The 24,270-nt window shown below is 43.5% G+C and overlaps 1 protein-coding gene across 8 annotated transcripts in view; it reads left to right on the forward strand.

The window, feature by feature from the left end:
* LOC129836381 (disintegrin and metalloproteinase domain-containing protein 12-like) overlaps window positions 1-24,270 on the forward strand; it is a 138,083-nt gene that overhangs the window by 88,396 nt on the left and 25,417 nt on the right. For 6 of the 8 annotated variants that reach the window (XM_055902463.1, XM_055902460.1, XM_055902461.1 and 3 more), the window contains 8 exons: window positions 5,441-5,517; window positions 7,368-7,557; window positions 9,280-9,345; window positions 11,661-11,732; window positions 12,034-12,203; window positions 12,410-12,494; window positions 15,492-15,640; window positions 23,580-23,757. In XM_055902463.1, the coding sequence (XP_055758438.1) occupies window positions 5,441-5,517; window positions 7,368-7,557; window positions 9,280-9,345; window positions 11,661-11,732; window positions 12,034-12,203; window positions 12,410-12,494; window positions 15,492-15,640; window positions 23,580-23,757 (987 nt within the window). The remainder of the gene's footprint in view (window positions 1-5,440; window positions 5,518-7,367; window positions 7,558-9,279; window positions 9,346-11,660; window positions 11,733-12,033; window positions 12,204-12,409; window positions 12,495-15,491; window positions 15,641-23,579; window positions 23,758-24,270) is intronic. The other 2 variants (XM_055902467.1, XM_055902466.1) reach the window with 1 other exon arrangement.

A 24,270-nucleotide genomic window follows, 5' to 3' on the forward strand; every position in this document is an offset into this window, starting at 1 on the left:
AGGAAACCGATCCTTCCACTTAAATAGTAGAAGACGTCTAGCTAGAAGAGTGGTAAATATCAGCATGTTGCCCATAGAACTGTTTAGAGGGGCCTCCTGTGGTGCCACTCCATATAATTGTTTAGAGGGACCTCCCATTGTGCCACTCCAAATATCTTAGAAAATATCTTAGAAAATGTCTCAAATGTTGGGCATGTACAAAACATGTTTATTAAAGTACTGTAGCAGGAGCCTGCTTACATCGGTCACAAGTGGGATCTATTTCTGTTCTAATCTTGGATAATTTTGCCTTTGACCAATGCAGCCAATTAACTATTTTAAATTGAATTACATCATGTCTTAGACATATAGATGAAGAATGTATTCTATGAAGGATACTCTGCCAAGTTTCGTCTGAAAGTTGTTCACCTAAATCCTCTTTCCATTGGTTCTTAAGAGAGTTCAGGGAATCCAGATTGTGCGAGTTTATGTAAGGGTTCACTAAAAATATAATCTAGAAGGGAGGTAGGTGGGCATTATTCCCTCAATCTCACACAAATTATCAAGGAACCTACCAGGTACAACCCCAAATCCGTAAACATGGGCACCCTCATAGATATCATCCTGACCAACTTGCCCTCTAAATACTGTAAATACTATATTCAACCAGGATCTCAGCGATCACTGCCTCATTGCCTGAGTCCGTTATGTTTCCGCAGTCAAATGACCACCAATTATCACTGTCAAACGCTCCCTAAAACACTTCTGCGAGCAGGCCTTTCTAATCGACCTGGTCCGGGTATCCTAGAAGGATATTGACCTCATCCCGTCAGTAGAGGATGCCTGGTTGTTCTTCAAAAGTGCCTTCCTCACCATCTTAAATTAGCATGCCCCTTTAAATTTTTTTTTAGCTATGAACAGATATAGCCCTTGGTTCATTCCAGACTTGACTGCCCTTGACCAGCACAAAAACATCATGTGGCGCACTGCACTAGCTTCGAATAGTCCCTGCGATGTGCAACTTTTCAGGGAAGTCAGGAACCAATATTAACAGTCAGTTTGGAAAGCAAAGGCTAGCTTTTTCAAACAGAAATTTGCATCCTGCAGCACTAACTCCAAAAGGTTTTGGGACACTGTAGAGCACCTCCTCCCAGCTGCCCACTGCACTGAGGCTAGGAAACACTGTCACCACCGATAAATCCACGATAATCAATAATTTCAATAAGCAGTTCTCTACGGCTGGCCACGCTTTCCACCTGGCTACCCCAACCCCGGCCAACAGCTCTGCATCCCCCGCAGCTACTGAACTTTTGTACTGTTCAAAAGATGCAAAATCTGTATCAATGTACATGTTTAGTGAGGAGATCCCATTTCCAGACTAGATATGAAACGGCGGTATAATAATGGAGAGAATGTATTGTTCGTTAATAATACTTCCAAATTGTTTGAGAGTATAAAATAGATAATCCCACTCCACCCAATTGATAACAATATCTCTGGAGTGTCAGATGAAGAGGGAATAAAAAGCATATTATAAAGACTTCTGATGTTGAAAAAAGAATGACAATTTTTTATGAAACCAGTTTGATCTGTAGAGATAATGGAGGGAAACTCTGACTCAAAATGGCAGGCAATCATCTTACAAAGTATCTTCACATTACGATTCAGTAAAGAAATTGGCCTATATTGTCACAATCGCCTGGAGTGGTGGGTGCAGAGTCAATTGCAGAGAGCAGAGGATACTGGGGAAAACGTCTTTATTTGGATTCCCAAACGAACGCCCAAAACCATAGGCGAAAAATAGACAGAAAAATAGTCCGACCCAACACAGGGCACAAACGGACAGGAACACGAACACGCACACCCCGACTAACAGAAACAATCAGGCACAAACATAGGCGGGCCTAACAGGCTTAAATAGACATAAATCAAGAAAGAAAATAAGAGACAGGTTTAACCAATAAGACCAAACAAACAGAAAAGGAAAAAGGGCTCGGTGGCAGCTAGTAGACCGGCCACGACGACCGCCGAGCGCCGCCCGAACAGGCAGGGGATCCACCTTCGGTGGGAGTCGTGACACATATGAACCACACTCAGTGTTTTTTTTCCTTTTTCAGAAGAAGTGAAATTGTTGAGGGTAAAGAGTTTGAGGAGAATGATTACTCAAATTTGGAAATCCGTCAGGTCCAGGGGATTTACCACACTGCATAGATTTAATTGCCAACACAATCTCTTCTACAGTTATGAAAGCATGAATTGACCTCTAAATGATCAATACATGTGTTACCCAGCTCGTCAGTTATCTCAGCTATGGTTTGATTTGCGGTTCTCTGATGCAGCTGGTGTGGTTGAATTTTCCCTGATTTCTCTCCATGTTCATCATTTTTGTATCGAGATTTACTAATTAGATTTTGAGCTTGTCGAGTTGAAATAAAATCAAACTTTGAAGTGTCAAACATTGTTTTAGTAAAGAGTGTGAATATGCCATATTCAAATCCAAGATTTTATTTGTAAGTTCCCATAGGTGTGGAATGTTGCACTTCCTTAATCTTGCTCTGTACGAAATAATTTGCCCCCTCAGATAAGCCTTCATTGATTCCCTTACTGCTGTTCCCTTACTGCGACAGTCCAGGGGTTTGATTAAGCTCGAGAAATAGTTACATTTGAGATGTTATAAAAGCAACAAAGGTTTCTTCTGATAGAAGTAGTGATTTAAGCCGCCAAGGGCAATAATTAGGTTGCATATTTGGTATAAGTAGTTTCATAGTGAGCGGAGAATGATCCGAAATGATTAAAGCTTGGTAATCACACTCGTGATAAGTGGTAGAAATCTATTGTCTAGGAAAAAGTAGTCTATACGTGAGAATGTCTTATGAATTGGTGAGAAAAAGATTACTTCCTAGCTGTGGGATTGTGGAAACACAACACATCAAATATGCCATAAGTCTTAAGAAATAGCTGAATTGTAGATACTGTCTTTGATGAAGATGATACCTTAGGAGAGCTATGATCCAGATTGGGCTACAGTACACAATTCATATCACCACCTAGTATAGGTGGTGTGTGTCCATATTTGGTCATCAGGAAAATACATTTGTGAAGAATGAACTGTTATCCCAATTTGGTGCATAAATGTTAGCCAAGATAACAGGTGTGATATACAGTCTTCCTACTGCTATAATGAAACGGCCTGCTGAGTCTGCCTCTGCACTTGACATTGCGAATAATAAAAAATGGCTGCCATTAATGAAAAATGGCTGCTCCTCAAGTTTTAAACGAGAGTGTTCAAAAGTGCGGAGATGTGGATAAGAGCGTCTGCTAAATGACTTAAATGTAATGTAAATGTAGATGTGTCTCCTGAAAAAAAGGCGATATCTACTTTAAGGTGATTTAAATGAGAAAGAAACCTTTTACATTTCACTGGGTGATTTAAAGATTTAACATTCCAGCTAGCAAAAGTGACCGAGCAACCAGATGTCCCTCTCATGATATTAGGCTTAGCCATGTAAAGTCAGGTGGGAAAGGATAGATGCCAGATTACAATAACAACTGATCCATTACATTTTTTCCAAAAATAGCAAAGAAAAACCCAACATTTGAAGAAGAATTAAAAAACATAAACAAACAATACTCTGAAGTCTGATATAAAAAAGAAAACCCACCCTGGTCACCTTGGTCACCTAATAGAACAAGGTAATCGCTAATCCACACTTAAAGATATCCACACATGATATGCTTGAATAATAAACCTATCGAGAAGAGAGCCCTGCTGAAATAATGAAGGATTTAGAAGAAGTTGCGCATAATAAATAAGAATGACTTATTTACAACCCAAAACTAGGCTGTTTTAAAAGAAAGTATAAAACATTTTATAAATTACATCTTACAGCAAATAGACATGAGCAGCTTCATGGTAATAAAATAAAACGTTAAAACAAAAGGACATTTGACTCACCAGAACTAAGGCACTGACGTTACCTAATAATAACAATATCAACTGATACCACTGGCAACGCTATACAGTATCTACAAAAGAGAGACTGAGTCTGAAGTGGTAGAAACATTCGTCCATTACCCTAATCGCCAAATAGGTAAACATTCAGTCATTTGCTTCGTCCGACCTTGGTAGAATATTTATCTTTACAAAGGCCATCGCCTTATGGAGTCTTGGAACTCTTTCTCTGTGCCGTTGTATGTTATACGGAGCCGGGCAGGAAAAGGGAAAAGCTACACCATACCGAACGTTGGTCCGTCCACAGAGCAGACTCTTGACATTGTTGAAGCGGCACGGTCACAAGCAACGCTGCGGGCATAGTCTGAGAAGATAGAGATGGATGCTCCGTTGCATCGAAGTGGGCCAAATTCTCTGGCACACTGAAGAACATCAATACAATCCTGGTAGTAGTGTAGTTTAGCCACAATGACTCAAGGTTTTCCGCCAGGCTTTCTTGCTTGAGAGCCCCGATGTGAGCAGTCTACAAGGATGTATTTATCCAATGTGAGGGCTTCCTTCAATAACTTTGAGACCGATGAAGTAGAACTTGAGCCCGGGTCCTCAGCTACTCCCATGATCCTAAAATTGGATCTTCGCATATAACCTTGTAGATGTATGAATTGTTCCTTAAGGCTAGCCACATCAGTTTCGAGCTTCTTATCGATTTTGTAGCGTAGTCGTGTCGTCTGAGCATGTTGACAAGCCTTGTTACATGTCGGAGACAGTTTTCTTAACTGTATCCAATTCAGTACGAACCATTGCTGTATGCTTTGTGAGTTCATTCTTGACTGCTTGTAATATCGACTTAATAAAATGAAAGTTCTCACTGAGCGCCTCTTTGAGTTCCGACTTGAGTATAGATGAAGAAGCAAGAATCTCGGCCTTCAAATCCATTTGTTGAAGCACACGAGCTCCTCGTCTTGGGCCTAGTGTTTTCTCTTTTGTCAGTGACTCCGATGAAACTTAAACTTTCACAGGTTATGCGCCATTTACACATTAAAACACAAATAAAAGTTGAACAAAGTAAAGCAAGTCATTCAATGGCTGTGTTTCCTAGTTCCTTTTGGGTCAAAGTTTTGAAAAAGTATTAAATAAATGCAATTTCAGCAGGAGCTCGGAAAAACATGACCTACTCCATGTCTTGCTACTAGCGCCCCCTATTATCCATAGTTCTAAGATTTCAATACAGATGTAGGATCTTAATTTGAGCCAGTTCGCTACAGCAGGAAAATTATCCTGCTGCAAAAGGAAATGTGAATTATTAAGTGGATTATAATGAATGGACATTTTCATATGGGCAAATCAAGTCAAATTTCAAATTGGAAATGACAAACGTTTCATTCAAATCAAAATGGTTGCTGTCAAAAAGTGTTTGAATTCAAATGGATTTACCCTATACTATAGCATAGTGAAGAACGTCCTGACACAGTTCAAATCTGATTTGAGTGCCATGATGGTGTTTTTTAGAAGAACTGCTACTACCATGGAAAAGTGGAGGGCCACACTAACTCTGACGTCACTCTCAGCACCTGCTCTGGCCTCCGGTAAGTAACACTTCACTCTATAAGATCCCAGCAGCCTCAGTCAGACATGCTGTGTAACTGGCCCTTAAAGCTCTGTCAACAATCAGGTATGAGTGTCCACTTACCCAAGAGTATAGAAGAGTCCACCAGAAGATATAAGAGGTCCCTAGACAGAGAAAATGGACTTGGTCTGGGCCACCCAGTGATAATTTTTATAACATTTTTTATTTAACCTTTATTTAACGAAGCAAGTCAGTTAAGAACAAATTCTTATTTACAATGATGGCCTACGTGTCTGTCCTCTCCTCTGGGCATGTGTCTGTGCCTAATGGCCACCTGGAAGTAATAAAGCTGCCTGCCTGACTGAGTGAAAACAGCAACAGAAAGCCTGCTGATGTACGCTCATCTCCTGTTTAATTACCCCAAAACTACAGATGCATTATGTGACGAGAAAACGTTTAATATGCCATTATCCTTTTAACAACACAATAAAAGCTAATGACTAGGAACATTTAGCGGTAATACACCTGAACTAGAACTAATGCTGTAGCTGAAGACTCCACCCCAATGGAGTTTTACTGGTAATGCTTTCTTTTTTTAATCTTGTACCTCATGACAAAATCCTTGAGTCAGACAGATGTTTGACGAGCAATATGTGGCTTGGCTTTGATGCCAAAACAAATTGTTTCAGAGTTTTGGTTGGCCTAAGAACACATTTCGGGGAGTTGAATCTATTGTAGGTCAGTGGGTCCATTTACATTGACTGAGTTATTGCACTAAGAGCCATTAGTTCAGTCCCCCCAAAAAAGCTCAAATCTAAATAATCCAGCCGCAAGAAAGGAAATAAAGATAGATTTTTCCAGTTGAGTTGTTAGGCTGTGTGTTAATCCAAAGGAAAGGTAGTACAGAGAAAGAAAACAAACAAATATATCAGTAAGCCTTAGAAATAGCCTTTCAACTATAAACAGTTTCCTAGTTACAAACATTTCTGCCCACAAATGCAGTCAATAGTCAAAGATGGCTTCCCCCTTCCTGACACACTCAAACCAGGGTTACGTTCAGTACGACAGAACGGTGTGCAATGTTAAACTCAACGGAAACGGTACTGTACTGAACGACCAGTTGAAAAAGTAGTGATTATTGTGGCCCTTAGGGCAGTTACTATAAATATAGTTTGCTGCATGAGTTTTGAGATTTCAGATGGTCACACCCATATTGATTCGGCCACAACTCGCCACAGCCACCAAACAGGAGCAAATCTACCTCAAAGGCTGTTGAAGAACGGTGCACACTGTTTTGAGGAAATGTGTCGTTCAATACAAACTGTCACACAACGTAGAAAATGTTGAAGCGAGCTGAACACACCCTAGGAATTGGCTATGTGTGTGGCTAGGGAGTGACTGTGGCAGAGCCCACAGCCTTTACACACTTCAAGGATCCATGGTACAATCTGGGTTATTCCATATTCAATCAAAACCAGTAAGATTTTTTTTTTAAGTATTTGTGAAGTATTTGTGTAAAAGGTCCAGTAAATTGACCCACCCGCACTGCTCACAGCCAGGAAAGTAAATATGTGGAATTGAGAAATTATTTGGGTTTTAAAACACACCATCTGCAATGTATTTGCCCTCCTGAAACTAGCCCTGATATGTGATTCATGCCAGACTTTTGGGTTTTATTTGCTAACACCAGATTAAAGAACCAGATCCTTATCATAGAGAAATACCTTAATCATTGACTTGTTTTCCACGTAGCTCATGATCATTTTGTATTATAGAATCAGGTCACATACTGCCTGGTCAACACTGTCAATGCATAATGCCAGATCTGTTGAACAGCATTACTGTACCTTGTCTTCCCTTCTCTTCCAGGGGTTTCATCTCACTTGAAAATAAGACCTTCATCCTTGAACCATCGTTGTACCAGGACAATAATAAACACATCATCTACCGAGGGGAAAACCTCAACCTGTCCCCAGGAACCTGTGGTCATGGCTTCAACATGTCCTCTGTTATCCCTGACAACCATCTGAGAAGCCCTTTCAGAACATTCAGCACCAGGGTAAGGCTCGTCATCAACTACAGCAACATCTGAGTTTTTCATCCGACCATTCAGATAACCTCCATCAAATACCACTTTAGCAATATTGTAGGATTCCATTAACAACACTGTTCGTGATGAAGCTCCCCTGTAACGGTAGTCCTCCTCCTCTTCAACCGAAAAGGAGGAGTAGTGATGGAACCAAGGCGCAGCGGGTTGTGAACACATAATTTATTTAAAGACAAGACGAAAAAACACGAACTTCACTATAACTAACAAAACAACAAAACGGAGTAGACAGACCTGGACGACGAACTTACATTAAACACGAAGAACGCACGAACAGGGAAAATAGACTACACAAAATGACGATGTACAAAAACAAACCGAACAGTCCCGTATGGTGCGACAAACACTGACACAGGAGACAACCACCCACAACGAACACTGTGAAAACAACCTACCTAAATATGACTCTCAATTAGAGGAACACCAAACACCTGCCTCTAATTAAGAGCCATACCAGGCAACCCTTAAACCAACATAGAAACAGAAAACATAGAATGCCCACCCAAACTCACGTCCTGACCAACTAACACATACAACAAACTAACAGAAATAGGTCAGGAACGTGACATCCCCGGAAGAATCATTAGATATAGAAGTGTTGAAAAGGCAGAGCTTGATAATGGATTGATGTTATAGATGGTCTGGAGCGTGGGCTAAAGGACGTGTGACGTTGTCGTCCAGATAGCTTTCTGATACCAGATGTACACAGGGTTCTGGGTTTGATAACAGAGTGAAGAGGAGGCCATCTTACATGAAGGGTGGAATCAATTTATCTGCCGACTTACAAGATTCGTAGGAACACTTCTTAATTTCTCTGATGTAATACATGACACCATTTGAAACAGGCTGATATTATTTTTGGGGAGATGCCTTAGGGAGATGTTAAATGTTCATTTGTAAAATAATGCGTGCTTTTATAGCTATTGCATTAGAGGTAGGGTGAAACTTATTTTTACCATACTTTCTTTGTGGCTGTGGCTATGGCTGTGGCTGTGACTGGACAGATCAGGAACCAGGGCTTAAACTGGATTGGGTTTGTACCTGGATTGGAGCTCAGACCAGCATATGAACCATGGTAGAGCTCCAACCTTGGCTTTACTCTCTCCCTCTCACCCTGGCTCCAGAGTCCTATATCAGGCCCAGGGCAGGAGCGTGCTCACCACACCAGTCTCCTTGTACCAGATATACAGGTCCATCTGCCACTACCACAGTACCTGCATCCACCCTTAATCCTGGTCCTCCCTTTTCCCTCAGAAACAATAACCAAGACACTCACTGACACAGTGAATCAGCAGCTTTCAATGCTAATGCTTTAAAATCTCTCAATAAAAAACACAGGTGAACAAGATATTTCATAGAAAAGTGTCTGTTGTCTGTGTGACTCAGCAGAAGAATAATAGGCTTTTTTTGTGAAACTTTCGTCACTGGTGTGTAGGCGGTTAATGCGAAGTTGAAATCAAAGGTGATGCTGTGACAGGAGCCTTTTGAAAGATTAATAAGCAATATTTTTTAAGTAGCTTTAACATAAAAAACCCACTGTGGACTCACAGGAAGTTGTGCGTAAGTGTGCGTTGTTTACAGCGCTCAAAAAAGACCATGCAGGATCTTGAGAAGAGCGGTTCAATTTAGAATCCCATGTCCCCCCCTCTCGCTCGCCCTCTCTCCGCATCACAGAACAAGAGGCACGCTCAGAAGACTACCAAATATGTAGAGCTGGTCATCGTTGCAGACAACAGAGAGGTAATGTATCTATAATGTATTTATAATGCATGTATAAAAGACCTATCATCAGCCCTCATCATTACCATGCCTATGTGGTTTGCCCATTCACAATGGCTAGAGATGGGCATGATGATGTAAGCCACACAGACTTTGCTGCAGAAAATAGGCGAGACTAAGAACGCAAGAACAAATCCACCTTGGTAACGGCAGAATTAGGTCAGTGTGCTGCTACAACCAGGGTGGTCGTCGGTGACAGCCATATCCCACAGGAAGTGCTGAATGATTCCCCAGTGGACTAGACAGGAAACAGGAAATGGTGTGGATGCAGAAGAAGGAGAGAAAGGCTCGCACTGGGATTTCCCTTGGCTGCCCCTAGCTGATGCTGTTGACCTGAACTTGAAGAGAGGAGGAGAGAACCCATTTGCTTCTTCAGCTCTATAAGTGGCAGGTTGGATGGTTCGGCTAAGTAGGCTTACACTTAGGACACTCAAGCAGGTGGATGCACAGTGGGATGAAAAAGGAGAGTCTGTCTCAACATTGATTGCATCCAACGCCTCTTACATGCTATTTCTGCCAGTGCACATGCTCCCCGTTGACTTGCCAATTGTATCTTTCCCACTGTGAGATCAGCCCAGATCCAGATTGATCGCAGCTTGACAACCTGTCCGACGTGTTATACCTTCTCTCTCAGACAGGTTGAAGATACAGGGTATCTGGAATTTATGGGCCATTACTGCATAGAATTACCATTATACTGTATTAGCTTGTGTAAAGGAGAAAATATACATGATGAGGAAAACTGAGAACAAATATTTTCCAAGAATACTTTGTTGAAAAAAAAATATATTAACTTACTTGTGCCAAAAATAGCAAAATAGCCTTGACTTGGGGCCTAAGGCCGAACACCTCAAACACAAAAATGTCCATTACTCACATATCTGAGTATTTGGCAGAGTTTTAGTAACAGCATGTTACCTGGACAAGCAGAAGATCTGCTTGCCATGTACACTTGAATGGCAATACTATTGCACAGTTAACATTACAATGGCTAACACATAACTCTAAGGTATAATTAGCACACACATTAGCGTTTACGATAAACTTTCAAAACACTCCTTAAATGGGAGATTCCCCTTAAACAAGAGAAACCAAATAAAGCCCTGGACATCACCGGCATGCCCTCTGAGGAACCCAGTTCACAAATAAATCTCTGGACATCACCGGCGCATGCCCTCTGAGGAACCCAGTTCACAAATAAAGCCCTGGACATCACCGGCGTGCCCTCTGAGGAACCCAGTTCACAAATAAAGCCTTGGACATCACCGGTGCATGCCCTCTGAGGAACCCAGTTCACAAATAAAGCCCTGGACATCACCGGTGCATGCCCTCTGAGGAACCCAGTTCACAAATAAAGCCCTGGACATCACCGGTGCATGCCCTCTGAGGAACCCAGTTCACAAATAAAGCCCTGGACATCACCGGCGCATGCCCTCTGAGGAACCCAGTTCACAAATAAAGCCCTGGACATCACTGGCATGCCCTCTGAGGAACCCAGTTCACAAATAAAGCCCTGGACATCACCGGCGCATGCCCTCTGAGGAACCCAGTTCACAAATAAAGCCCTGGACATCACCGGCATGCCCGCCTGAGGAACCCAGTTCACAATAAAGCCCTGGACATCACCGGCATGCCCTCTGAGGAACCCAGTTCACAAATAAAGCCCTGGACATCACCGGCGTGCCCTCTGAGGAACCCAGTTCACAAATAAAGCCCTGGACATCACCGGCATGCCCTCTGAGGAACCCAGTTCACAAATAAAGCCCTGGACATCACCGGCATGCCCGCCTGAGGAACCCAGTTCACAAATAAAGCCCTGGACATCACCGGCATGCCCTCTGAGGAACCCAGTTCACAAATAAAGCCCTGGACATTACCGGCATGCCCTCTGAGGAACCCAGTTCACAAAGAAGGTGGTGAGTAGAACAGGTTGGCAAAAAATTATATGATAACCAGACTCTGGAGCATTTGTGTTCTTATGAAGCTAACATAAAGAATAATATAATAATGATTATATGATATAATAATAATGATGATCATAGCAATAGTCATGTTGGAAAAGTTGGTGTACCAAAACAATCAGTCCGTTTGTGTGGGAAGAAATGGAGGTAAATGTCCGACGTGGCGATGTCTTACAGTCACACTTGTTCAAATGATATTGAACCCAGTTTTCAGTACTGTGTATTATGGGCATTATCTTATGCACTCATCCGCTATTCTTGTCCTTCTTTGCTTCCTAATGTCTAATAATGTTAACCTGGTGGTTGTGTGTTCAGTTTCAGAAACAGGGGAAGGACGTTGAGAGGGTGAAGCAGAGACTGGCAGAGATAGCCAATTACGTAGACAAGGTAAAACCTCCACCTCCCAATGCACAGCAGAGATCCATCTTATGTTTAAAATAGAAATACCTCTGGCAGTAAAGATTAATGCCACATCAGGCTAATATATTAATGTCAGTCTCTCACAACTGATTTTAGTCTATCTAAAATAATATTTTACAGCTATCGATAGATCGCTCGTATAAGGGTCCCAAGCAAGTCATCCATACTACATTTTTATGTAAATCTGTCCAAAAATACAATGGTGGACAGATTTACGGATTTACATATGCATCCTTCTATTCACTGGCCCTCTCCTCCTCCTCCTCAGTTCTATAGGGTCCTGAACATCCGTGTGGCCCTGGTGGGCCTGGAGGTGTGGAGCGACGCTGATAAGTGTCCTGTCACTCAGGACCCCTTCAACACCCTGCATGAGTTCCTAGACTGGAGGAAAGTCAAACTACTGCCTACGAAATCACACGACAACGCTCAGCTCATCAGGTGGAGATCCCACAGTACACATGAACGCATAATCACACACATGAAGCACACACTCAAACAAAGAGACACACGCAAGTTCTACCTCCCATACAGTTCAATTCCCTTGTTTGTGATTTGGGATACGAATAGGCTATGATTGGATTATTCGTATGTATTTAATCCCCGAAGTCACCATCTATACCTCTCCTCGATCCACTTCCCCCCAGTGGGGTGTACTTCCAGGGTACCACCATTGGCATGGCCCCCATCATGAGCATGTGTACAGTGGAGCAGTCTGGAGGCATCGTCATGGTGAGTATAAGCTGAACCTTAGTGTTCCTCCTCTATCTCAGTCTGATGCTATCAACCACATTGATATTGTTCAGAGCTCAGCTTATCGCTATCCAGAGGCACCGTGTAAAGAAAATGTGTTCACCGTTCATTGTTTGTTGGAGGGTCGGAGGAAATGATGTAAACACCAGGATATTCACACCCACGTACACACAGATGCAATCACACGTGTGTGTGTGCGCGCGCACACACACACACACACACACACACACACACACACACACACACACACACACACACACACACACACACACACACACACACACACACACACACACACACACACACACACACACACACAGCATCCAAGGTCATTTTAAATAATTGAACCAACCAGTCCAGTTATAAATGTAGGCTGATTTGAGGTAAGTCACAGAGCTTAAATACGACACATTCAAATGTTTATGAGGGGTGATACATTATTTGTGCCAGGACATACTACAGGTCAAAATGCCCTTTACTCACTACCACGCACAACCCACACAGTTAAGTTCAATGAGCAAAGTGAGCTGTGTTTCCATCCCCACTGTATCACCTGATACCATTTTCCCCACGTGGGCCAGCCCTCTAGCAATTCGAGTTCTAGCCAATAAAGCTTCAGCCCCTCTCCATTTGAGTGATAGCTAGCAAGATGTACACACAGCAGAGCGAGAGAGAGAGAGCAATAATGTGGTGCATATATCTGCACATTTATGATGTAGTGCACAACTTTTGGCTCATGAGCGCTACTTTCAGAACTACTGGCCAAAAAGTATACAAAAGTACCAGAAAATCTCTTTAATAGATATGTTTTTCTTCTGGCCAGGGTTGGCTAGATATTTCCAGATGTTTGTTCTTCCGATTACTCACACATGGCAAAGGCTTGTAGCAGGATTACAGAACCATGTATGGAGTTATAGGGCCAAACCTCTTCATATTCCACCATATGTTATAATTAACTCCAACCCTCTTTATTTACTCCACATGGAGGTTGAATTTCACAGTTTGTACTTCACTGGGTTTTTAAACAAACGTTTGGTCCTTAAATGTAAACAAAATACAATCATCTTGTTTTGAGAGATATAATATCCCCCTGCATGTCTGGAAACGATATCAGAAAGACCGTAAAACCCTTTCATGACCAAACTAACCCTATCGTGTTGTCCCCATCGCAGCTAGCCTAGAAGGGCTGACTGACTTCAACTACGTCAATTCACTCTCATTGATTCTACAATTACAGTGCTTGTGACGGGGGCACTCAACCATGATGCATGCAGTATGATCCACACCATTCAGTGACATCTATGAGACCTCTCATAAACATGACAGGGCTGTGAGAGACATAGCGTTCTTCCTCTAAAACCCCAGGAAACTGGTCGCGCCATGCGACTCCGTAATCAGGGCCCTCCTTTTTAAAGGGAAAAGGAATGCGTTTCTCATGGACAATAATCAAGGCCTCTGTGCACAACACCTGAAATCAGACTAGTTGTGGGGCTGTCTAGAGACATAGGGACCTATGGCTGATTCATATGCCTACTTTTTGTGCCTTGTTATGTCACGTTGGATGACAGCATCCACATACATGTAGAGGAAACATTATATGACTGAGACAAGTCTTTCTGTCTCCAGTTTCCCCTTATTAAAGTCAGAGCTTTGTGTGTGTGTGTGTGTGTGTGTGTGTGTGTGTGTGTGTGTGTGTGTGTGTGTGTGTGTGTGTGTGTGTGTGTGTGTGTGTGTGTGTGTGTGTGTGTGTGTGTGTGTGTGTGTGTGTGTGTATGTTTCAGTGTGTCTATACATAATTAATGGCTTAGTGGCTGTGGTTCACCTGGTGTGGCTTAATAAAGACACACACGCACATAGTGGGTAAAGTTCCATGGGGAGGGACCTTCATAATTTATACCGCCATTGTGTGTGCTGCTGTACACTCTCAGCACTTAACAGTGCAGCAAGCTTCAGCAGCTGGTCTTACCTTCACTTCTTGTGTTCCCTCACTTTCTTCTCTTTGTCTCTCAGTGTCTTTGCCACTCTTTTTTTTTCAGTCTCATTCCATTCTCACTCTGCACTCATCTCTACCTTTCTCTGTCTGATACGTTTGTCCAATTTTTCCTGGGTTTCCTCACTCTGCCCTTCTCCCTATCTCTCTACACCCCCTCCCCTCCCTCTGCCCTTCTCCCTATCTCTCTACACCCCCTCCCCTAACTCTGCCCTTCTCACTATCTCTCTACACCCCCTCCTCTCACTCTGCCCTTCTCCCTATTTCTCTATACCCCCTCCCCTCACTCAGCCCTTCTCCCTATTTCTCTACACCCCCTCCCCTCACTCTGCCCTTCTCCCTATCTCTCTACACCCCCCCTCCCTCTGTCCTTCTCCCTATCTCTCTACACTCTCTCCCCTCCCTCTGCCCTGTCTCCTTCTGAAGGACAGTGGTCTAGCTTATCGGTGCACTAAAATGTCATAATGCAGTAGGTTTATATTGCTCCCCAGAATCTGTCCCCACCGGCAGTAGTGTGTGATTGGGGTTGGTTGGGGCTGGTGAGGGAACAGCAGACAGCCTCCGATGAGCTCCCATCCTCCATGAGCAGAATGTCTAATGACATGTGGATCAGTGGCACCTAATGGAACCACTGTGAGCCTGTAGAGTCAAGCGAACTATGATAGATATGTAGATGTGTAGTGAACTAATGTATTACTGTACCTTGTAGCAGTTTTCTCTATGCAACAACCATTATCTTCCAAACAGTCGATGAATATCCGCCGAGCTCAAATAACTAAATATTGTGCTTCTACTTACCTATTCATGCTAGACATGACACAAAGCAGTCATTATACAATAGTTACTAATGGTGTGGTTTTCAGAAAGATTCACAGAACAAAGTGTTGTTTGTGTTTTTTCTCCATTTTGTTTTTTCGACAGAATATGAATGTGTTTTTTCTCCATTTTGTTTTTTCGACAGAATATGAATGTGTTTTTTTCTGTAGGATCATTCGGATAATCCCCTGGGCGCGGCTGTGACTTTAGCACATGAGCTGGGGCACAACTTTGGCATGAACCACGACACTCCAGAGCGGGGGTGTGGCTGCAGGATGACAGTGGACCGCGGGGGCTGTATCATGACCCCCTCCACTGGGTGAGTGATGCCAATGGCCCAGTCCATTCATATTAATGAATTATAAAAACTGTGTATAAAAATGTGCTATAAAAACTGAATGGTAGGTCAGCTATACCAATTCCAGTCAATTTCAGAAAATTGAGGTTTCAGTTTGTCTGTACTGGCTCGAATTGAAATGGTTACATCAGCCTTGTAATTTTCATTTTCCGTCTAAACTCTGATAGTCCCTTTTGTCTCATCAATGTGTAGCAGTTTAACTTAGCCGTTAACTCCCAAATCAGCCATATACTTTACCAGCATGCAAATGAAGTCCCATTCATTCCCAAACTTTTCAGAATAAATTAGCAACTTTTTTTAACCTTGTGTTAACAGACCATATAGACAAGATGAATCACCTGCCGGCTTATACAGGGTTATCTCATGTAAACACTAGCTCCCTGTGTGTGTCATTGTTAATGTGTCATGCATCTTGCTGAGGGCTGGGACCAACCTCCCAGCCTGAAGACAGAGAGGCTGCTCACAGATTCTCTCCCCGTTCCCAGCCTGGGATCTCGTGATAGTGCAGCTGCCGCGAGTGATGGACCATGTGACTGTTCCTTAGTAAACAGTAGTCAGATAAGGTGTACCCTGCGCGTATTATGAGATTTCACCCTTGATCTGATGGCAATTTGTTTTATCTGATGATGAGTGGACTTGCAGACGGATGGATGTGTTTGGGATGTATTTTACAGCGTTGTGAGAGAGGGAAAGAGGAGGGAAAAGGGGGAAACTATATGTCAGGTAGATAGACAGACGGGTGCCCAAGCAGTGGAGTCTGTTATTGCCATCAGAATTGGAAATGTAGAAATTCAACTGCTTCCTGAGCAGTACATCCGAGGGGGGCTTAGTTAAAGGACGCGTCGCTGCCTCCTGTTCGGAACTGTGCCGCTGAGGATCATGGGTAGGATCTGAGGGTTGTGGGCGGCAGTCGGACGCAGCTGTTTCACAGCCTGTCGACGACGGCCCCTCTTGTCTCTGGGCTTGCTGTGTTTTCACTGGACCAGGCTCTCACCGTTGTCATTGGAGCCAGGCCATGAAAAACATAGTAACACAATTCTCAATGATGTGCTCATAAAACAACATAGCGACCCACTGGGAGGAAACCGCACAGGGCTTGCGAGGGCATCCTTCGAAAATGCCAGCAGGTCTTTGAATAAGCGAAAGACATTATCCACCCTTCGAGGGTCAGCCAGAGAAAATAATACGACCTTTTACCTAAAAAAATAGGTCAGCCGAAAACTGTGTGCACCAGTTGGCAGTGAGCTCATTCAGTTATCCTCATGCAACATTCATTGAAAAAAATTGGGTAACACTTTATTTGGATAATCCATCTGTAGATGCTCTACAGACTATCAGTAACTTTTCAACTAACCCTAACCTTAATCCTTATCCTAACCCTAAACGTATCTCTTCCCTAGCCCTAACCATAACCCTTACCCAAACCCTTATTCTAACCCTAATTGCAACCTTAGCAAGCAGTTGCTTATCAACAGATAGTTTGTTGATAGTATGACCAGAGTTAGAGCGTCTACAGATAGAAAACCCAGACTATCCAAACAAAGTGGGACCGAAAATGATCCATTAAGGCATGAAATGAATGCATAAGCACCCTTCACCACCATTAGAGTATGCAGGACCTTAATAAGTACATGCAAAAATAATCTAGTTTCTTTGAAGTTGGTTTTGGGAGATGGCTATTTCATATGTTAACACAACATGTGCTTTGATTGATACACTTTGTGCAAGACAGTTCAGACAAGGCAATAATGTACTACCCTGTCTTTTTCTGAGGGAAGACATTGTTTCTCTCTGTATGTTCTATTCGAGAACCTCAGGGCTAAACCCCAGTCAGAATAGAACGCAGACAATGCCCTATTTCAACAGTATCAGTGCCCAATGGGAACAATCCTTCATCGTCCTCAGTTCATTTCAGCTGAAAGGCCACTGAGCACACACGAGACAAGAAATAAGGCATAGCAACTGACATTCTGCCTTAGTGTGTATACTGAATATACACTCTGTGTGTCTGTGTGTGCGTGTCTGTGTGTGCGTGTGCGCGCGTGTGTGCGTGTGTACACATCATACACCAATAAACACACAGTACAGCTGGATATGCAATGCCTTATTTCAGCCAGTCAAACACATCCTCCTCCGGGCTGAATTTACAGTGGCTTGTTGACAAAACCAGTCATTTCAGCAATCCAATCCGAAACTAATTTCCTCCTCACCGTTTTATGCCTTCTTTACCCACAGTGCACACTGTCTCTATCTATCCCTCAGTCCTGATGCATTCTCAGAATGTGAGGAGCAGGCAGGCAGGCAGGCAGTGAACCCTGTGTAGCTGCCTGGGTGTTGTGTCGGGGACATTCTTTAGTCAGACTTGCTAATGGAGCGAAGGACAGGCTGCATCTAAATGACGTGATTATCACTGACGCTGCCAGCTGTAATGAGGAACAGGGCTCAGAGTGAGATCCACAGAGGAGGTTTTTGCCAGGCTAGACAAACACTGAGGGAACTGTGCCTTTTTTATTTACAGTGTTTTATTTGTTATAGAAGAACAGTGGGAGAGATAGGTGGGAGAGAGAAAGAGAGACAGAGATGTGGTGGGCTTGCTTAGTGGGGATATAAAGTTAGGGGTGTTGTTTGAATACAGCACCTACAGTAGATCCCAAAGAGAGGTGTGTTGTTTGAATAAAGCACCTACAGTAGATCCCAAAGAGAGGTGTGTTGTTTGAATACAGCACCTACAGTAGATCCCAAAGAGAGGTGTGTTGTTTGAATAAAGCACCTACAGTAGATCCCAAAGAGAGGTGTGTTGTTTGAATACAGCACCTACAGTAGATCCCAAAGAGAGGTGTGTTGTTTGAATACAGCACCTACAGTAGATCCCAAAGAGAGGTGTGTTGTTTGAATAAAGCACCTACAGTAGATCCCAAAGAGAGGTGTGTTGTTTGAATACAGCACCTACAGTAGATCCCAAAGAGAGGTGTGTTGTTTGAATACAGCACCTACAGTAGATCCCAAAGAGAGGTGTGTTGGCCCGCCTCCAGATTTGAAGTACGACAATACTTAGAGCGAGAGCTGAGAAAGCCACAGGGATGGTGTTTGATGTGGGAGCTTAAAAGCGGATAAGAGCATCGGACCAGTAACTGAAAGGTCGCTGGTTCAAATCCCTGAGCCGACTAGCTGAAAGGCACTTAACCCTAATTGCTCCTGTAAGTCGCTCTGGATAAGAGCGTCTGCTAAATGATTCAAATGTAAAATGTAAATGTGGGGACTTGTCATGCTAGTGGATTGTGTCATTTGTGGCAGCTAGGGGTAGTCCCAGTTAGGTGGCTGTATCATGTGTAATTTAGTAGAGCCCAGACCCACAGCAGGTTGTATAACTGGGCTGCACACTCATGGTGAACCTCTGGAGAGGGGGAAAATTACTACCAATGTCAAGGTAGGACGGAAATTGAGGGAACATGACTAATTATGGGGTTGGTTGACTGAGTTGAGCGCCAGCATGCGTCCGTGCATCTGTGTCTGTGAGTAACAGTATACTTTTATGTTGTGGAGAATCTAGAGAAAGTTGGTGGTTGATGAGCAGATGTTTTGGGTAATGCCGTGGGCTGGATTCGAGGGGTACACAGTTCCCTTAACTGTCTGAGTGGACCAGTGCCAACACTACAGCATAGTTCTACATCTGCTTAAAGGTTAGACTTATCTCACCAACATAGTTAGTTTTGGAGCAAGGTTTCGAGGCGCAGATGGCTGTTCTAGTCTCCTGTGTAAAGAGACCCAAAGACAGCATAGTGTGTCACTCCCACAGAGGAAAACATCCCACTCTAGTACCTCCATTGTCAACAGACATCCATGCCAGCCCCCTATCCGCCGTGGCATTTACTCAGCCACTTAACCCAGTGGCTCCTTGTTTGACTTGATCAGACTAACAACAGTCTTCTGGGCCCACTGATGTAGGCTAGATACAGAGAAGCGCTACTGTTAGTCACCAGCGGTAACAGCCCAAACTCTACCTCAGTACAATGTTGCCATATCAGTGTGATTGTGATACCTCTGCATTTGTGACATGAGCACAGATGCAGATGGTCCCAAATCCTCTATGTCAGAAGTCAACGGAGACTTACTAGGCCTTGTTGTTGCTGCAGAGGAGGAGACATGTTACATTGGCAACCTGAAAATGACTGCAGATTGTCCTTCCCCCCTTTACTTTCAAAGCATTCCAAGGAAAAATGGTAATTCATTCTGTGTAATTTCCGATAGATCAGTCCTGCTGACGAAAGAGCACATCAGATCATATCCATTTGCTCTTTCCATCTGTGTGTCTGCCTGGCATTGAACTCCTGTTAGTAATAACAAAGGCTGTCAGCGTTTGAGCCCCGGGGAGTACAAAAGATGCTGTCTGTCATCATTGCCACTGCTCTAAGTAAGATATGAACGGCCATTCATCATATGAGCTATCAAGGCGTGATCAGAATATCAATTAGCTTCTGTGTCAGCTTTTATGAATAACCTTATTTACTTGTGAAATAACAACTCCTATTGCCTCTCATACTGGCTATCAATCAAGCCCTGCAAGATGACTATGTTTGAAATGGATATACTCTACGACCATTATGTGGCATCTGCCCCAGCACCTCCTAGTCCTAATTAGATCTACATTGCTTGACTGCTCATGGAGAAAACGTGGGGGTTTTAAGCTAACGTATAGTTCCTCGTAATATCATTTTCTGGACCGCGTAGCCACCACGTGGCATCAGCTGTAACAGTCACTATGGTGTAGGGGGATCCACATTCCATAGCTGTATTAAAGGACTAGAGGGGACTAGCGAGCAGGGCCCACGCCTCTCCCCAGGCCTGGTGGACCTTCTCTGGGTGCTCAGCTGGGTAGGAGATGATGGACGGTCTTAGGCTGGTCGCAGCAGATTGCTTTGTCTGCTAGTGGAGTTAAGTATTGTGTTTTTCTCCACACAGATCAGGGGTCTCCACCACTCTGGTGTGTTATCAGCAGCAAGCATGCTATTTACGAGGGCCTGCTCAGTGGCTTGGTGTAGCCCTGCTCCATCTCACTTTGGTTCCCCCCTAAAGAGCAGCCAAGCTCTGTGTAGTTAGTAGACCCTGTTCTTTTGAGGGAAACACATTTAGAACCAAGTGGATGAATGGAGCAGACAGGTTGGCGTGGTGCTGGTCATCACTGGGAGGTGAAGATACACTTGATACTCACAGAGGTGTTTCAGAGGTGATGGGTGGACTGTGTAAGACAGCACGATGTGTACTCACAGGGAGTTGTAGTGAGTGAGAGTTCAGTGGGTTTTTCCTCAGTAGTAAGGAGGGGGCACAGTGTGTTTCCTGGCTAGCTCCCCTTATCTCTTGGCCCCTAGCGGGCCCACTAAAGAGTGAACTGATGACAGTGCAACGTCCATAGAGTTACAGCTGCCAAATCCCCCCTAGGCTGAGGAGAAGCATCACAGATGCCCTCACAAACCCGATGCCAAGTTTTAGCTACAATCCGACTCTGTGTCACGTTAAAGAAAGTGATTCTGTCTAATGTCAAGGTTTAGCCTCAAACCTTCTTTGGTCCACACAATGTCAAGTTTACCAACCTGGTCCACCCAGTGCCAAGACTCTCAGTCCTTTTAGTCCTCTGACTTTTTGAAGCAGTCATGTCTGATGTCAGCTGTTCCACAATCCCATGCCAGCGGTCACCCTCCTGACCATCTTGCTCGGCCCAAACCAACGTCCTAGTTTGGTACCAGCCCTTCTAAACCTCTGTTGGTCTTAAAAAGGCTTTTCAAACTGCCGCCTGTCCAAAGCCAACGCTCCATCATCTCCACCACTCACAACACCGCTCACTCTCAGATACCAGGCTTACTCAAAGCCTTTTCTTTGGTGCCAGTCACCTGTGCCAATACCACTCCTTCATACTGTATCATTAACCAGCTTTACATACTGAAGGTGAGCCATCCTAGAGTGAAACAGTAAAGTCGCTATATAGGCCTGTATGTCTCTGCCTCAGCCCACCTGCTGCCATTTCTAGTACTGTAATTACAGATTTGTCACGTCCAGTGTTCTGTTCTTTGGCTTTAGTCTCCTACTGTCAGAGTTGTCAGGGTGATGGGAGGGAGGTTAGAGGAGGACAGGGGTTGATAATGAGGTGAAGCAGCAGTGTGTATCCATCTGTCCTGTGGTTGGTTGGTTGTTCGGTACGTACAGTGCAGCCTGAGGAAAACACTCTGGCAGCACAGAAACCCCAGGGAGGACAGCTGTTACAGACATATATTTTGTCCACATTAAGGTTGTTTTTATTTCTTACTTTCCTACTTATGTAGACATACAGTTTACACTATATATAAATATATATATATATGTGGATACCCTTCAAATTAGTGGATTCTGTGATTTCAGCCACAGACGTTGCTGACAGGTGTATAAAATCGAACACACATCCATACAATCTCCATAGACAAACATTGGTAGTAGAATGGCCTTACTGAAGAGCTCAGTGACTTTCAACGTGGCACTGTCATAGGATTCCACCCTTCCAACAAGTCAGTTCGTCAACTTTCTGCTGTTATTGTGAAGTGTAAACGTCCAGGACTGCTCAGCAACTGCTCAGCCGTGAAGTGGTAGGCCACGCAAGCTCGCAGAACGGAACCGCTGAGTGCTGAAGCGCGTATAGCATAAAAATCGCCTGTCCTTGGTTGCAACACTCACTACCGAGTTCCAAACTGCCTCTGGAAGCAAGGTCAGCACAAGAACTGTTCGTCTAAAGCTTCATGAAATGGGCTTCCATGGCCGAGCAGCTGCACACAAGCTTAAGATCACCATGCACAAAGCCAAGCGTTGGGTGGAGTGGTGTAAAGCTCGCCGCCATTGGACTCTGGAGCAGTGTAAAAGTGATGAATCACGCTTCACCATCTGGCAGTCCGACAGACGAATCTGGGTTTGGCGAATGCCAGAAGAACGCTACCTGCCCCAATGCATAGTGCCAACTGTAAAGTTTAGTGGAAGAGGAATAATGGTCTGGGAAAGTTTTTCATGGTTCGGGCTAGGACCATTAGTTCCAGTGAAGGGAATTCTTAACGCTACAGCATACAATGACATTATAGACCATTTTTATTTTTTTTATTTTTTTATTCTATTTTATTTTTACTTTCTTACTTATGTAGACATACACAGACTGGTAAAAAGTCATATGGAGATATAATGTACTGTATGTGGATCAGGTCTAATCATCATGTTTAAAATATTCTTCACCGCAATGTATAAGCAAATATTATGTTGTTGTTGAAGACACACAGACAAATTCTAAGAGGCATGTGTAATTTTCCCATAGCCCATCTTTTCAAAAGCCTGTTGCTTCAAACGGCCCAGATTACCCAACCTCCTCTGTGATCGAAGACTAAGGTCTGCCTGAGCGGCGGATAAATATTTATGAAAATAAGTAGCTTGCAAACCAAGCTGCATCTTTGTTGTATTGATCATTTGTTTGTTTGTTTGTCTTTGTGCTTATGAAACTGTGTCATATGGGAACTCATCTGATGTCAGTAGACCGTTAAATATGTGCCGAGGCCTTATGAATGAACAAGCCAGTCGAGCCTTTATAGTTTCATTCTGAGCTCTGTCTGGGTTTGCTACTTTCTGGCATGTGTACATTTACTTGTCCTAAGTTAACCTTTAAAGGCTTAAAAATATGAGCATACTTTAACCAGGAATGACAAGCATACAGGAATGAATCAGATCACGTAATAGACTGTTGGACTATTCTATGGAAACTCTGACCTTGAACACCAGGAGCTTTCCAGATTGCGTGTGCCCATATCACAGGTTTGTGCCCACAGCAAGTGTAATATAACAGTGTGTCTGCATAGCAACACTTTGCACTTAACAAGTTTACTCTGTCTTTATCCCTCAGGTACCCCTTTCCTACGGTATTCAGCACCTGCAGTAAGAAGGACCTGGCCGCCAGTCTGGAGAAGGGAGTGGGGATGTGTCTGTACAACATGCCTGAGGTCAAGGTGCTCTACGGGGGACAGAAGTGTGGCAATGGATACGTGGAGGAGGGAGAGGAGTGTGACTGTGGAGAACTGGAGGTACAGTAAGATTCAACGGCACAGAACGCAGAGAAACAATTATTTCTATCATATATTGTAGCTATAGCTACCGATAGCTTACATGCTGACACATTGGACCAGCAGTCACTATCCACACTAAAGAAAACAGAGAACTACAACAAACCATTAACATCCGCAAAGAATAGCAACAAATGGCACACAGTCAATACAATACAATACAAGCAATCAAAGCAAATGAAAATGTTTCCATACGTGTAGTTGCATGCCATACTCTCAATGTTATTTTGCCACAAAGGCAATGACATAGATGTGTAAAACGACTCCATGCATACAGTAACACAACAAACCACCGGAGAACCTAAGCCATTTGCAACTATTTACCCAGACCCTTCTCCCTGTCAGCCTCCCATATGTGCCGAGCACTGCTCTGATACTGTGCCACGATGATGTCACTTCCTGTTCATTTGCTCATTAATCAAGTGTGCCGTCCAAATTTGTGACAATCCTAACAAACAAGAGAGTAATCAAGGC

This window comes from Salvelinus fontinalis, chromosome 37, assembly GCF_029448725.1.
Source record: "Salvelinus fontinalis isolate EN_2023a chromosome 37, ASM2944872v1, whole genome shotgun sequence".
Classification (NCBI taxonomy): Eukaryota; Metazoa; Chordata; class Actinopteri; order Salmoniformes; family Salmonidae; genus Salvelinus; species Salvelinus fontinalis.